This window comes from Triplophysa rosa, linkage group LG11 (genome assembly GCF_024868665.1).
Source record: "Triplophysa rosa linkage group LG11, Trosa_1v2, whole genome shotgun sequence".
Classification (NCBI taxonomy): Eukaryota; Metazoa; Chordata; class Actinopteri; order Cypriniformes; family Nemacheilidae; genus Triplophysa; species Triplophysa rosa.
In genome coordinates this window covers 21,655,369-21,668,222 of record NC_079900.1, presented here as the reverse complement: position 1 = coordinate 21,668,222, position 12,854 = coordinate 21,655,369, and the positions used below count along the sequence as shown (strand labels likewise).

Here is a 12,854-nt window from a genome sequence, read left to right as displayed (position 1 = left end):
GCGTGGCACCATGTGCGGGAATGCCCAACTTTCAGATCAAAATGGTTCCATCCCCTGCACTTTTTCGAAACACCTCCGCCAACATTCTCGCCCGTTTTATCTGGTTTGTTACACAGATTTGAGTGAACTAACATTCAGTCAATCACAAGTGAGTGTTTTGAGGCAAGTCGTCTTAAGATTCAAACAGACGGAAGGGGGAACGGTGCAGAGCGCATTGTTGTAGCGGCGACTAAAAATGCAGGGATGTCCCTGGCACGCATAACATTTACTCCTGTTAAAAAAAAATTGTTAGTGATTTTTTTTTCACTACAAAACAAGAAATGTAACATTACAACAGAAAGCAGGTGCCCCTTAACTACAGTAGGCCTAATTGTTAAAAATGCTTGATGAAAAGAGTTGTTTTTTTGTGTTCTTTTCTACAAAAATGTCATGTTAATGTGTAATTCTTGTAAAATAGTATATTGTAAATTGAAAAACAGTTTTATGCCCTGAACTTCTGGAACACTGAATGCAGAACACTTACAGTGTCTGTCTGCAAATGCATTAAATGCATAACCAAATAGGTATAGAATATTATATGATATTCCAAATGCGTTCCAAATCTGTTACTATATTTGAAAATAAAATGCTAAAATAATCTAAAATCGTCACCATGATAATTAAAGAGTGAAGCTGACGTCATGCCCTATGTTGCGCTGCCATATTGGGAGGATCATACTCCACTGCTATTATTGTTTTGATATGTACCGTTACTTGTAGTAAATATTATTTTAGAATAAAGCTAACTTAAGACACCAATCTAAATTGTTCGGTAATCAATTTAGTACTATTTTGACAATACTATGTTTAGTGTACGACATGCATGAGGACCACATGAACTTGAGGGTGTTGGCCTGTTTTGTCTGAATAACACGGTAGTTAAACTGACTAGGATGTTTATATGTAGCCTACAAAGCATCCTAACGCCCCGTTCATTTCTAATATACATTTGATTAATAATGTTGCATCAAATATATTAACATTGTTACTTGAGAACGTGATGGATCCATCTTGTGTCACGTTCAACCAATAAGATGCCATGTGAGAGGTTGCATTTTCATTGGCCTGCCGTGGAAGCCTATACCGGATAGGTTGACTACTTTTGACAGCCAATAATCCCAGAAAACACAAGAGGAACTCTCGAGAACAAGAGTATCAAAGGATGCGTGAACACACGGCACGCATTTTGAGTGCGCACACACTCACTGAGCGACAGCAAAGAACATTCATAAGAGAGCAGCGTATAATTGAGCGCGCGTCCAGTTTTGCGCATGCGCAAAGGAAATCTGCGTGAGAGCGGAGAGATTCGCGCACTCGTATTACATGAATGCGCTCTCGCCTTGTAATAATGCGCTGGTGACATTTGTCATTAAAATAACGTCATACGAATCGAGCGTCGGTCCGGCATGGGAGTCGGTCGCGTCTGCCACTAAAACACCTCTTGAGGTCGGGAAGTGCACCTTCCCTGAGACCTGCACAGCTCTCTCTCTATCTCTCTCGCTAGCCTGGCATTTTTTAAAAAGCGTGGCGCTGTCGTTGGAAGCACTTTAAAACAAGTAAATGTGCACGGTCGCCACTATGCAAAAATATCACTTGCAAATTAATATTTTTAGGTCGCAAATGTGACCGTTTTAGGCGCAGTCTGGAGCCCTGGTTGTAATTAAAATCTTTCCATTAAAGACACACCCCGCCAAAATTAATCCAGTACTCATTTTTCAAACCTGTCCAGTGCTCAAAATGAAATATGATAAAAATGCCCATCCCTATAATCAGTTCATCAGGAAAACGAAAAGTTACATCTAACCCTTAACAACTAGATGAAACACCCTAGTAACCAGCCACGACACAGTTCCACGAGCGTAAACACCCTCGCGAGAGCGCATTTATGCTCCACGAGTGTGCATAACAGTATCCTTGCGAGAGCGCATTTCTGCTCCGCATGCAAAAACGTAGTCCGTGAGCAGAGGCTTTGACGAGCGCGCACATGCAATTCTCTCGCAACTGCTCAACACTTGCTTGCTCATCGAGTTTACTTCTGAGACTTTGGAGGCGCGACAATGGCAGACTTCTCCGATCCTTTGATTGGTCACTTTTAACATACACTCACCTACAGTCTCCGACCTGTATCTTACCCGTTGTACAGACATCATCATTTGGCAAAACACGATAGTTTTTTCCGTTTTTAAACTTGGGTTTGTCATGAACGTGGGTGGTGAGGACAAGGACAGAGGACCCAAGTGCAGACAGCGGGTAAGGGGTTAACAAGACAGACTTTAATTATAACTAAAAAATACAAAACAAAGACCCACGTGGGGGAACATAACAAAACATAGCAACAAGGACAGGGACTAACTAGACTAGAAATAATAACAACACTTGACATAACCACAATAAACTAAACTAACTACAGAACAGTAATTCACCCACATGACACAAACACAACGCAACAGAACAATGAACCAGCACGAGACAGAAGACACAAGGGCATTATAAAAGAGATAAATCAAGAGGGGACAGGTGCAGGACATGAACTAATTAACAAACAATAACGAGGAGACGAAAGGGCGGGAACAGAGACGCCACACCGGAGAGTGGAAGACCAACAGGGACAAAACGTCACTCTCCACATAAAACAAGAGGTTCTATCATGGTTCTGCCACTAGGTCAAGAGAAGCAAGACAAGGTGGGGCAGAACCATGACAGAAGCCCCTCCTTAACTCTCCACATAAAACAAGAGGTTCTATCATGGTTCTGCCACTAGGTCAAGAGAAGCAAGACAAGGTGGGGCAGAACCATGACAGGGTTACAATGGATCTACATATTTGGCATCCTGACAGGAAGTTAAAAATAAATAGTTTGGTACGTGTATTCATAATTGCTTTTGTATTGTTAATAATTTTCATGAAATTGTTATAAAATGAGAATTAATAAATGGCTACAACAGTATAACTCAAAGCACAAGTTATTATAAATTACAATATGATGTACGCTCTAAAATTGAATTTAAACAATTTATTTGTTTTGCTTTATTTGTTTTGAAAATATTAAAACGGGTTATGCCAGTAAGCATTACAAATTTTATTAGACAACTCAAATTAAATGACTACAGGAGACATTTAATTATATTATTATAGTATTTTTTTACATACTGTAGGTCATACATGACATGTAAGTTTAATTATAGCATAATTTTTGTTGACAGATGTAAGAAATCAAAATGTCACTTGTTAAAATAGTAACAAATAGCTAAGGCAAGGTAATACACTAATAATTCGGTAGTAAAACAGGTAATCTGAAGGTGACTATGTAGGTGAGTGCATGTTAAAAGTGACCAATCAAATGAGCAGAGACATCTGCCATTGTCCCGCCTCCAAAGTCTCAAGTCAACTCGACTAGCGAGAAAGTGTTGAGCAGTTGTGAGAGCAAAGAGAGCGCATGCTTGTCAAAGCCTCTGCTCGCGGACAGAGTTTTTGCACGCGAGCAGAAATGCACTCTCGCGTATGGCAAGCCGATGGTGTCACAATTACGCCATAGATTAAACGCGTTTATATCCGAACGCCGTTTTTTTTTGCAGTAATAATGAATGCACTTTATTTAGCCTACAATAAAGCTGTGCGTTAACATGTATGATATGCTTTTTAATTATGTTTTTTAAAAGTCTATTATTTTTTTAAATGCGTCATGCAGAATCGTTCTCATCAGCAGGTGCATCATAAACATAGCATACACTAAAAAAAATCAGTAAAAACAGGGCACAATATACTGTATTAATATGAAGGAATTTTCCGTATTCATTTTTTACAGTCGTTTCACCTGTGTTTTACATTTTGCACTGAATTAAATTACATTTTAGCATTAACGGAAATGTCCGTAAAATAAAGGAAAATGTACTGGTAATTTTCTTATCTGTTTTAACAGGATTTTTTTTACGGTGTATGTAATTACGTTTAATTAGGCCTACTATTCGGAGCAATGGGATCAGTAGGCTTAACCACCACGTTTGTGCATACCAACTTTTTAAAATTGTTTTGCCTGTAGCTTGTAAGTAGCATGCCCGCATCCCAACTCATTTTGCCATGTTCTCACCAGGCTAGGCTGCATAAGTGGGTTGCCGGGCCTGAATCCCGCACTTATTTCTATGTGCTGAATAATAGTTAATAAGTTCATGCTTGTTACATTACAATCATTGCGCAACATTATTGCGTCTCCATATAGTCAATCATTTTTTGTAATAAGGAAACTAAAATCACATGGGCTACTGATAAGAGACATGCATAGACTAAAAGGCCCCTGTAAGTCGCTTTGGATAAAAGTGTCTGCTAAATGCGTAAATGTAAAATCCATTACTGTTCGTTCGTCCTGTTTATAGCACGAAAGCCCACTGATGTGTGAGTTCAGCGGCAAAAATTAAGTGCAGATACGGTTTATAAAAAAGATCTCTCATTCCAGACTTTCTTTTCATACTGACAACGCATTAAGTACTGAAATATAAATATAAAAACTACCCAGCGATAATGATAAACAGAACAAGACCAACAACGTAAAAAATGGCTGGTGGTTCGAGCGGGCCTTGAACCTACGTTTGATGCCGTCAGCGATTGAGAGTCAATCACGCTAACTAGCAGACTACCACTCACAGTGCTCAGCCTCTGCTTAAAGGGAATGCAGTTTACTGTTTAATAATTTCTGGTGTTGGAAATTAGCCAATACAATATTTCAACTGATTGCTTTTTTGCTTTTCACCTAGGCAATACGCGCTATATGTAATAAACAGGATACATTACAATGGGATTGGTTGGCCTTTATACAATTGCTGACCACGTTGTGTAACTTTACATTTTCAAACAGAAGTCGCTTCTTCGGAAAGCAAGCGATGATTTGTTTAATGTTAGCAAAGGTAACACTGCGCACATAATAAAATCCTGTAAAATGATCAGTGGTAAATTGTTCTGGTCTGGCTCAGTTCATCAGTGATTGGGTGAGAACAGTTCAAATTTACTGGCTGCGGAAATCAGCGGGAGGGGCTCATTATACAACAGACAAAACGCTGTAAATAACGCGCGCTCTCTGTGCAACCAAAATGCCGTTTTTTACACCGTCATATGGCAAGACAGCGGCGCAAAAGGCAGCGCTTTTCAAGCGCCTTAGAACACCGTTATGGACGACTTTTCGCACGTTTTTTACGGCGTTTGGAATCGTGACGTCGTATTTTGCTGTGCAAATACTGCTTAAATTGCTGTCAAAAATGGCGTTCGGATAAAAACGCCTTTAATCTATGGCGTAATTATGACACCATCGGCTTGCCATACTCGCGAGGGTGTGTTTACGCCCATGGAACTGTTCTGCACGCTTAAATCACACGCGCGCGTTTGGGTGTGGTTTTCATGTGCACAAGTTTTGGGTCTGAATAAACTCCATATATGTCTCACGCAGCGCCTGTGAGCTGGCTAACAAACTGTGCATATTTACAGAAGTATGATCATGTTCTTAAGTCTAAACAGTGACAGGTTTTGGGAAACGCTATATTGCACTCAATTCAGCTGCGGTATGGTGACTTGAACGCACTGTTTCTCCCTGCCGCTCACTGCACAGAGTAGATGCAGAGAAAGACCACCCTGAAATGTATTTCGTTTATATTGAAGTTTAGTACAACGGGACTGAATGGTTTGCTCCGCTGTATCTCCGCGTGAGGTGTGCACTCTCTAACTGGACCGGGTGCTGCACTTGACTTCCGTCTTTTTTGTTCAGATGACATCACGTTATTATCTTTACTTATAACATTTAAAATCGATTTTTTCAAATTTGTGAATCGATTTTAAATCACTAGAAGACTGATTTTTTTCCCACCCATACCTAACAACACCTAATAACCAGCCGAAATACCCTAGTAACAAGTTCCTACACCTTACCAACACAAAGCAAACCGATTAAAAATCTCAACTAATAGCACTCATAGCAACCAGATGAAACACCCTAGTAACCAGGAACAAGACCTAACCAGCAAAAATACCCTTTTAAGAAGCTAGCACTAGGGCTGGGTGATGCGTAAAAAAAATAAAATCAATAATCGACTTTAAAATCATCGCAATGTCCGATAATATCGGGTGTGTTTGACTTCATGCAATGTTGCACAGACGATAAATCTGCGGATACGGACCGGGAGGGAATTCGTTCCGGACCCGCCAAGTGCCAAACAAACACGCAGGCACGCAATGCACACAAACTAGTGTTGCAGTGACTTCTTTCTTCAGGTAAAGCTTATAGATAAAACACAGCTTTTATGCAGTAGAAAAATGTTGCCGGTACAGACCCGCGAGCTTGAGGTTTTGCTTTGCCAATGCAGCTCGTCTTTTTCTTGGTCTATCTGTGCAGCGACTGGCATAAAACAGCCGCACATTCAACTGACCGAACAAAACAGCGATTCCAAAATTCTGTCACTGTTACTGACTGCCTGGGCATATGAACATTAACGTTCACGCTAAAACTTACATCGCATGATAATGTTATAACGCATATTTTCCATTATTATCGATTATTGTCTAAGATCTGTATGTTGTAATTAGGGCTGAAACGATTCCTCGAATAACTCGAGTAATTCGAATACAAAAAATCATAGAGGCAATTTTTGTTGCCTCGAAGCTGTGTTTAATCCATTTAACTACAGTACACACGGAGCGCTGCGTTTCCCCACGGACCGTTATTACTAACGCACAGCCCGCTAAACTCTATTCATGTTAAAGGGCTCTCAAGTCTCACGCATTCACCGTGAGACACATGCATTTTAGTCTGTTCACACGCTCACACGTATTTCTCATGCTGATAAATAAGTGATAGCTTATTGAAATGGTGAACTGCTCTTTTACTTAGTTTTAGTCTATTTTGCGAGTGAAACTTGTTTTCTGGCTGCATTGAGTCCATTAAACTAGATGCGGACTTGTGGATGCCAAATCCTGTTATTTACACATGCCATCTGTCTGTTCTGCGTGTCTCAGTTAATGACCTGCACAGTTTAACATGCTACACGCGTGATGCTCATGAATTTGTCTGCGTCTGCGCTTTATGAGGACATGAACACATGAACTTCATCTCCAGAGTTGCTCTGAGAGTTTATTTCAGAACATTTCACTGAGTGAAGCTAACACACTAAAAAATAAGCGTCTTACGACGCCCTGCCAATATAAAAGTCCGGTTAACTCTGTATTTTATGTGGACAAATATATTACCATTTAATAGTAAAAAAGAAACTAAAACTAATTTAGATAAACTAAATGCTTCATGCATAAGCTGAAGTTAGTTGTTTACCTTTGAAATTATTCTTTCTATTTTTATTAATGTTTCTTATTTATACATTTGTATTAGGCCTATATTGCATTTTGAATGTAATATGGCAATGGAATGTACTAAATGGGTTTAGTTTTCACAGATATTAATGTATGCAATTTCAGTACATTTTTCTAAAAAGGAAACAAATTAGTTGTTCATTTTAAGAGACCTGTCTTATTTTCTCTTGTATATTTAGTATTGCTCTTTAATAAAGAAAAAGTACTTATTGTCCGAATACCCGATTAATCGATGGAAAATCAGTAGAATACTCGATTACTAAAACAATCGATAGCTGCAGCCCTAGTTGTAATCGAAATCGGGATATTTGCGAGACATTGCCGATATACGATAACATCGTCACATCGCCCAGCCCTAGCTAGCACCCCTCTTGCAACTCAGTAAATGATTTAAAAACATATCAACTGGACGAAATAATTTAGAAACACCAAATAACCAGTCGAATTACCCAAGTAACAAGTTAGTATACATTAGCAACACATAGTAAACAGATTAAAGATCCCAACAACGCCTACCAACCAGGTAAAACAGCATGGTAACCAGCTACAACATACTAGCAGCACCAAAATAACAACTGAAATACCCTAGTAACAATCTAGCACACCTTATCAACTCAAAATATACATCTTAAAAACCCTAACAATGCATAGAAACCAGACAAAACACCCTAGCAACCAGCTACAACACCCTGACAACACCCTACTTATCAGCCAAAATGCCATAGTAACTAGCCAAAACAACACTGCTTAAAGACCCAGAGTCACCTCACAGTCATGTTAAGTCCTCCCTCACTCATCCACCCATCACACTCACCTGTGATGTACTAATCATATACATCTGACAGTCATCAGTCACACAATCACAGCACTAGAAGAAGAGCACATGTATTCAGTTACTAAGCGTGTTCATTTTCATGCCAAGAACTGACAGGCGGATGATATCAAAGTATTGCGACAGCGATTCGAAACATCATACGAAGGAGTTAGCTTTCGAATTGCTCTCGCGGTACTTTGATGTCATCCACCTGCCGCATAAAGTCGAACACACCTAATGTCTCACCTCTCCTGAAGCTTTGACAAGGACCTAACCTGACCCTGTGATGGTCTTGACAAGGTCCATGTCCCTCTTTTTGAGAGCCTTAAGTGAATCTCTAAGGCTCTCTAATTCACCGTTGATCTTTTTCAGCATTTTCTGTTAGATGAGAGAAAAACTAAGTTTTGAAGTCTTCAGCATTTAGATTTGTGAGAGCACATGTGCACTATAGTTTGGGCTCTTACTTTGTCCTCCTCCTCCTGTTGGGAGATGATGCGCATCTCCAGCTTCAGCTGCTCCATTATCTCCATCCTGGTCATGATCATGCTGGATATGACCTTCAGCTGCTTAGCTAGAAAGGCCATCTTCTCTCGACTAGACAAAAACACACAATACACAATTGAGAAACACACGCAAGCACTGTTACTGTTCCCACAGAACGAAGAGATTACTGTGAAATCAATGAGAGAGTTCCTGTCATTAGATCAGTGAAGTGTCAGTGTAAAAACAACTCACATGCTTTTCAGCAGCAGCATTTCCCCTCTTTCTTCATGAAGACGGAGCTCGGTGTAATCCAGATCAGTCTCCAGCAGCAGTTCATAGCCTTCAGTCTTAATCTGGATGTCCTGTTTATACACAAACATATACGTAAAAAAAGTTCAAGCATTCCCCAAGTAGGAAACTAGACGTGCAAGCACATTGCTTTTTTCTTCTTCAAATAGGAATAAACAAACAGACCTCTAGGTTACTCATGACCATTTCCCACAGCTCAGGTGGGACAAGTTCCAGAAGACCTGTGTACTCGTCGATTTTCGTGTAGTGCTCTTGAAGAGTCTTAAGTTCACTGCAATCAGGTTACATAGCAGGGATGATATTAATAAAGGTAAAACACATGTTAGCTGCACAATTTCTGTACAAATGAAATGCTAGGAAACAGAAGAAGTATTGTTTATATCTGGATGTGTGATGTGTCTACCTACATTTCAATATCTTCTATTTTTCCCTTCAATGTCCTGAGGTCTTTCTCTTTCCCACGAATGGCAAAGATCACACTCTTAGCCCTGTGACAAAAAAAATGAATGTTTGAAAATTATGATATTTCCTGCTGACACTGCAAAGCAGTCGATTTAGAGATCGAGTAACATGCTATTTCATGCATTCTGACTTCTTGACGGCTTCTCATGCTTAACATGGTCAACTTCTTAAAAAACGAGTTGGACGTATGACGTAGTATTTCTGTGCTTGATACACTCCACCAGCACTCAAACTTGTTTCGGAAAGTTTTTTGTCGTAACAGGGATCCTATTCCTTTTATTGGGCAATTCTCCCAGAAAAGCACATCCAAGGCAAGGCGAAAGAAATAGCCCCCCAACCGACGAGCGACAAAGACCTGCTTATCAAGATTGACTGCCCTGCATCAAGATGGGCTGAGCTGTGGCCTTGCAGCTGCAGCTCGTTACTCTTGCCATAGTGAGAGAAGTCAGTAGTTTGTTTGTTCAAGGCATTTCAATGATGGATGTTATATAGACAATGGACATAACGCTGGATTTGGAGATCGTTTGAAACTGATAGATGGCGCGGTCCCAGTGCTAAAAGATGCCGGACATGAACCGCACGCGGTAAGCCTAACTAAGTCATACGTCTGTGTTTTGTTGGCAATCGGTGCGTAATGTTATTGTGTGCTCGTGCTTTAGTTTCGTCCCCCTGCCTAACTCCAGCAGCTCGTTTTTTTTTTGGAAATAATTGTACAGCTGTATCTTTCTTACAGATATAAATGTGATCAAATTAAATACTCTTCGAAGATACGACGTATGCAATACTACTCTATAGGCACTCAAGATTAATATGAGATTGGCAAAAACTGTGTGTGTTATCCGATCTTTAAATATATTGAAATCGGTAAAGCATCTCATATGTCTAAGAGCGCTTTTCCACCATCGTGCCGAACGGTTCTAAGCACAGTCTGAAACGGTTACAGATATGTTTCCACGTGAGCCTGGTTCGACACGGCACAATAACAAACTGTTCTCAACTCGGAATTTTCAGCACGGTTCTATAACCGTGCTATAATCGTGCTAATGAATGCGTGCCGTTCAATATCCACAAATGAAAGACTTCATAAAACTATAATAATGAGAAATGTCTTACTCTACTTCAGCCGTCCGAATTGAAGTCCTAACGGACTCCATTGAAGAAATTAAGTAGATGTGTGTTTCCATCCGCTTCTTCGCTTCTTCCTCGTTTTTCCTATTCCTTCTCCTTCTCTCCTCGATTTCTTTTTCGTTTCTCTGACTTACACTCTTTTTGTGAAGATCTGTAAACTGACAATGAAATAGAGAGGTGAGTTAGAAGACTTCTGACATCAAACATGTTACAAATGTTCATAATCATTCGACGTGATCAAAATATGCAACAGTCACTTACCTCTTTACGAATGCATTCTCTTATCCCCGCAGTGTATTGCTGGGAACTCTGATGTTCCTCACCATTCTGTACAAACAAAGCAGGAAAAAGAGATGTTTGATACGTCTTGTAAGAGGATCATTTGTGGGATACAAATGCATTTCAAGAAAAACAACAATAATAAATGAAATACATTATATAGTAAATGGGGTTTTTCCCATGCACTCTTATGTGGTTGTACCACCCTGGCCATCTTCTGTGGTGCCATCCTGGGCTTCTTTGGTTGGGGCAGTACAACACCTACAAAACAACATATTAATGTCATGTTTTAATAGAGATGTCATTTATGACAAGGCAAGGATTGTTTCATTGAAATGATTGGGAATTTAACACAGCAGATCAATGTTTTCTGAGCTCACCTGTGTGCCGTTTCACACTCTGTGCCCACGATCTGTTCCACGTGTCATCCGGGACTGTGGCGGACCTAAACGGGATTCTCCTAGGTGGAGGGTTTGACCGCAGTCCTTCAACAGATTTATTACATGTTATTTCAGTTACTATATAACTTGTGTATTTAACTTCATCTTCAAGCCTTTTTTTTTAATAAACAATGTTAAACCTCACTTTGTCATGCTGGTTTAATGTTGTTTTATTAAACTCACCCGTGTGGACAGACTGAGGAGAGTCAACGATGTTCCCAACATCTCTTACAGAGCTCCTCTCAGGTGGGGGTTGTGGGCGCAATGTAGCAACACCTGCAAAAATCATATTTTCATCTTAAATGCAGTTTTCAAAAATAAAGTGTACGTACTTTTCCTTTCACTCAAGCAAAACGTTTTAAAATGAATAAATAAAAATGTCAAACTTTACCAGAATGAAGTTGCTCATCAATGGAGCTGACGGGCCTAAAACGTCTAAATTCGTTCTGGATCATTTTCTCTGCAAAATGAAATAAATAAATGATTATCAAATAAATAATTAACTCACAGATTCATATCCACCTCACTTTTCCTTAATATCAGTTTTCCATCACTGACATCAGGAGTGACACAATATACAAGAATAATCCTGATATTAATAACTGTGACTGTCAATATCATGTTAACACAACACATATGATAATATTGTGAACAATTCAGTGTTATTCTCTGTATTTCACTACACAAAACTCTCAAACTCTCTGTCTGCCTTCATACACTAACATTTTGAGTCATTACACGAAATTAACAAAAATAATAGATGAATAACTAATTTCATCTTGTTAATATATTTATTCAATACAAATTCAATAGATATTTCAATGATAGCACTATTGTCACACTTAAAACATATTTACTTTGTAGATTTATTACAGCTTGATTATTGTTTTATGTGTTTTAAGTTATTTTTATGTACTTTGTGCAGCACTTTGGTCAACTTCGGTTGTTTTTTAACGCGCTACATAAACAAACAACGATTGTCCTTTTTACCACGGTAACGTTAATCTTGCAGTGGATCTCACAAATATTGACTAGGCTGAAGCCAGCTTCTTATTCGCAGCTCCTTATTGACGCTATTCGCTCCACCTTAAAAGTCGCGACGCGACGCAAAAGTCGTTTTTTTGATGTTGTGTGTAGAAAAGAATAATCAACAGTATCTAAATATTAATAACGCTGTGCGTGCGCGTGTGTGAGTGTGTGCACCTAGCCAAAAAGCAAACATTTTTACTGTAGCATTTTAAAGTTATGGATCCATGAAGTTGGCATATGTCACAGTGGCAGTACTGAAATTAATAACATTGAATACATTTGAAGAGATTTGTGTATGTGTTTTTGTTGGTTTAAGCACGCATACGTTAGATAAAAACATGTTTATCACTCACCACACGCTGATGCTTTCGCGTCCGCAGTGCGCGAGATGCTCCAGAAGATTCTAGAAATCGCTCGCTGATCAAAAACTTTGAAGTGCTTTGAGATCTTATAAAGATCCTAAAGCAAACACTGATTCTCACTCGTTTTGAAGCGAAGCAGTAAGCGGTGTCGAGCGAGTTGCTCCTCTGA

General features: G+C 39.4%; 2 protein-coding genes across 2 annotated transcripts in view; both read right to left on the bottom strand.

The window, feature by feature from the left end:
* The window catches only part of LOC130561595 (4-galactosyl-N-acetylglucosaminide 3-alpha-L-fucosyltransferase 9-like), a 27,092-nt gene extending 18,630 nt beyond the window's left edge, over positions 1-8,462 (bottom strand). Inside the window, exon 1 of the mRNA XM_057346029.1 lies at positions 8,440-8,462. The gene's annotated coding sequence lies outside the window, so the exon portion shown is untranslated. The remainder of the gene's footprint in view (positions 1-8,439) is intronic.
* On the bottom strand, positions 2,773-12,854 carry LOC130561594 (uncharacterized). The gene is made up of 12 exons (XM_057346028.1): positions 12,677-12,854; positions 11,686-11,754; positions 11,478-11,570; positions 11,235-11,339; positions 11,009-11,115; positions 10,837-10,902; positions 10,561-10,733; positions 9,393-9,473; positions 9,151-9,256; positions 8,929-9,038; positions 8,658-8,787; positions 2,773-8,571 (listed from the first exon to the last, which is right to left on the bottom strand). Exons 2-12 carry the CDS (start codon positions 11,747-11,749, stop codon positions 8,464-8,466), a joined length of 1,143 nt encoding a protein of 380 aa, XP_057202011.1. The 5' UTR covers positions 11,750-11,754; positions 12,677-12,854; the 3' UTR covers positions 2,773-8,463.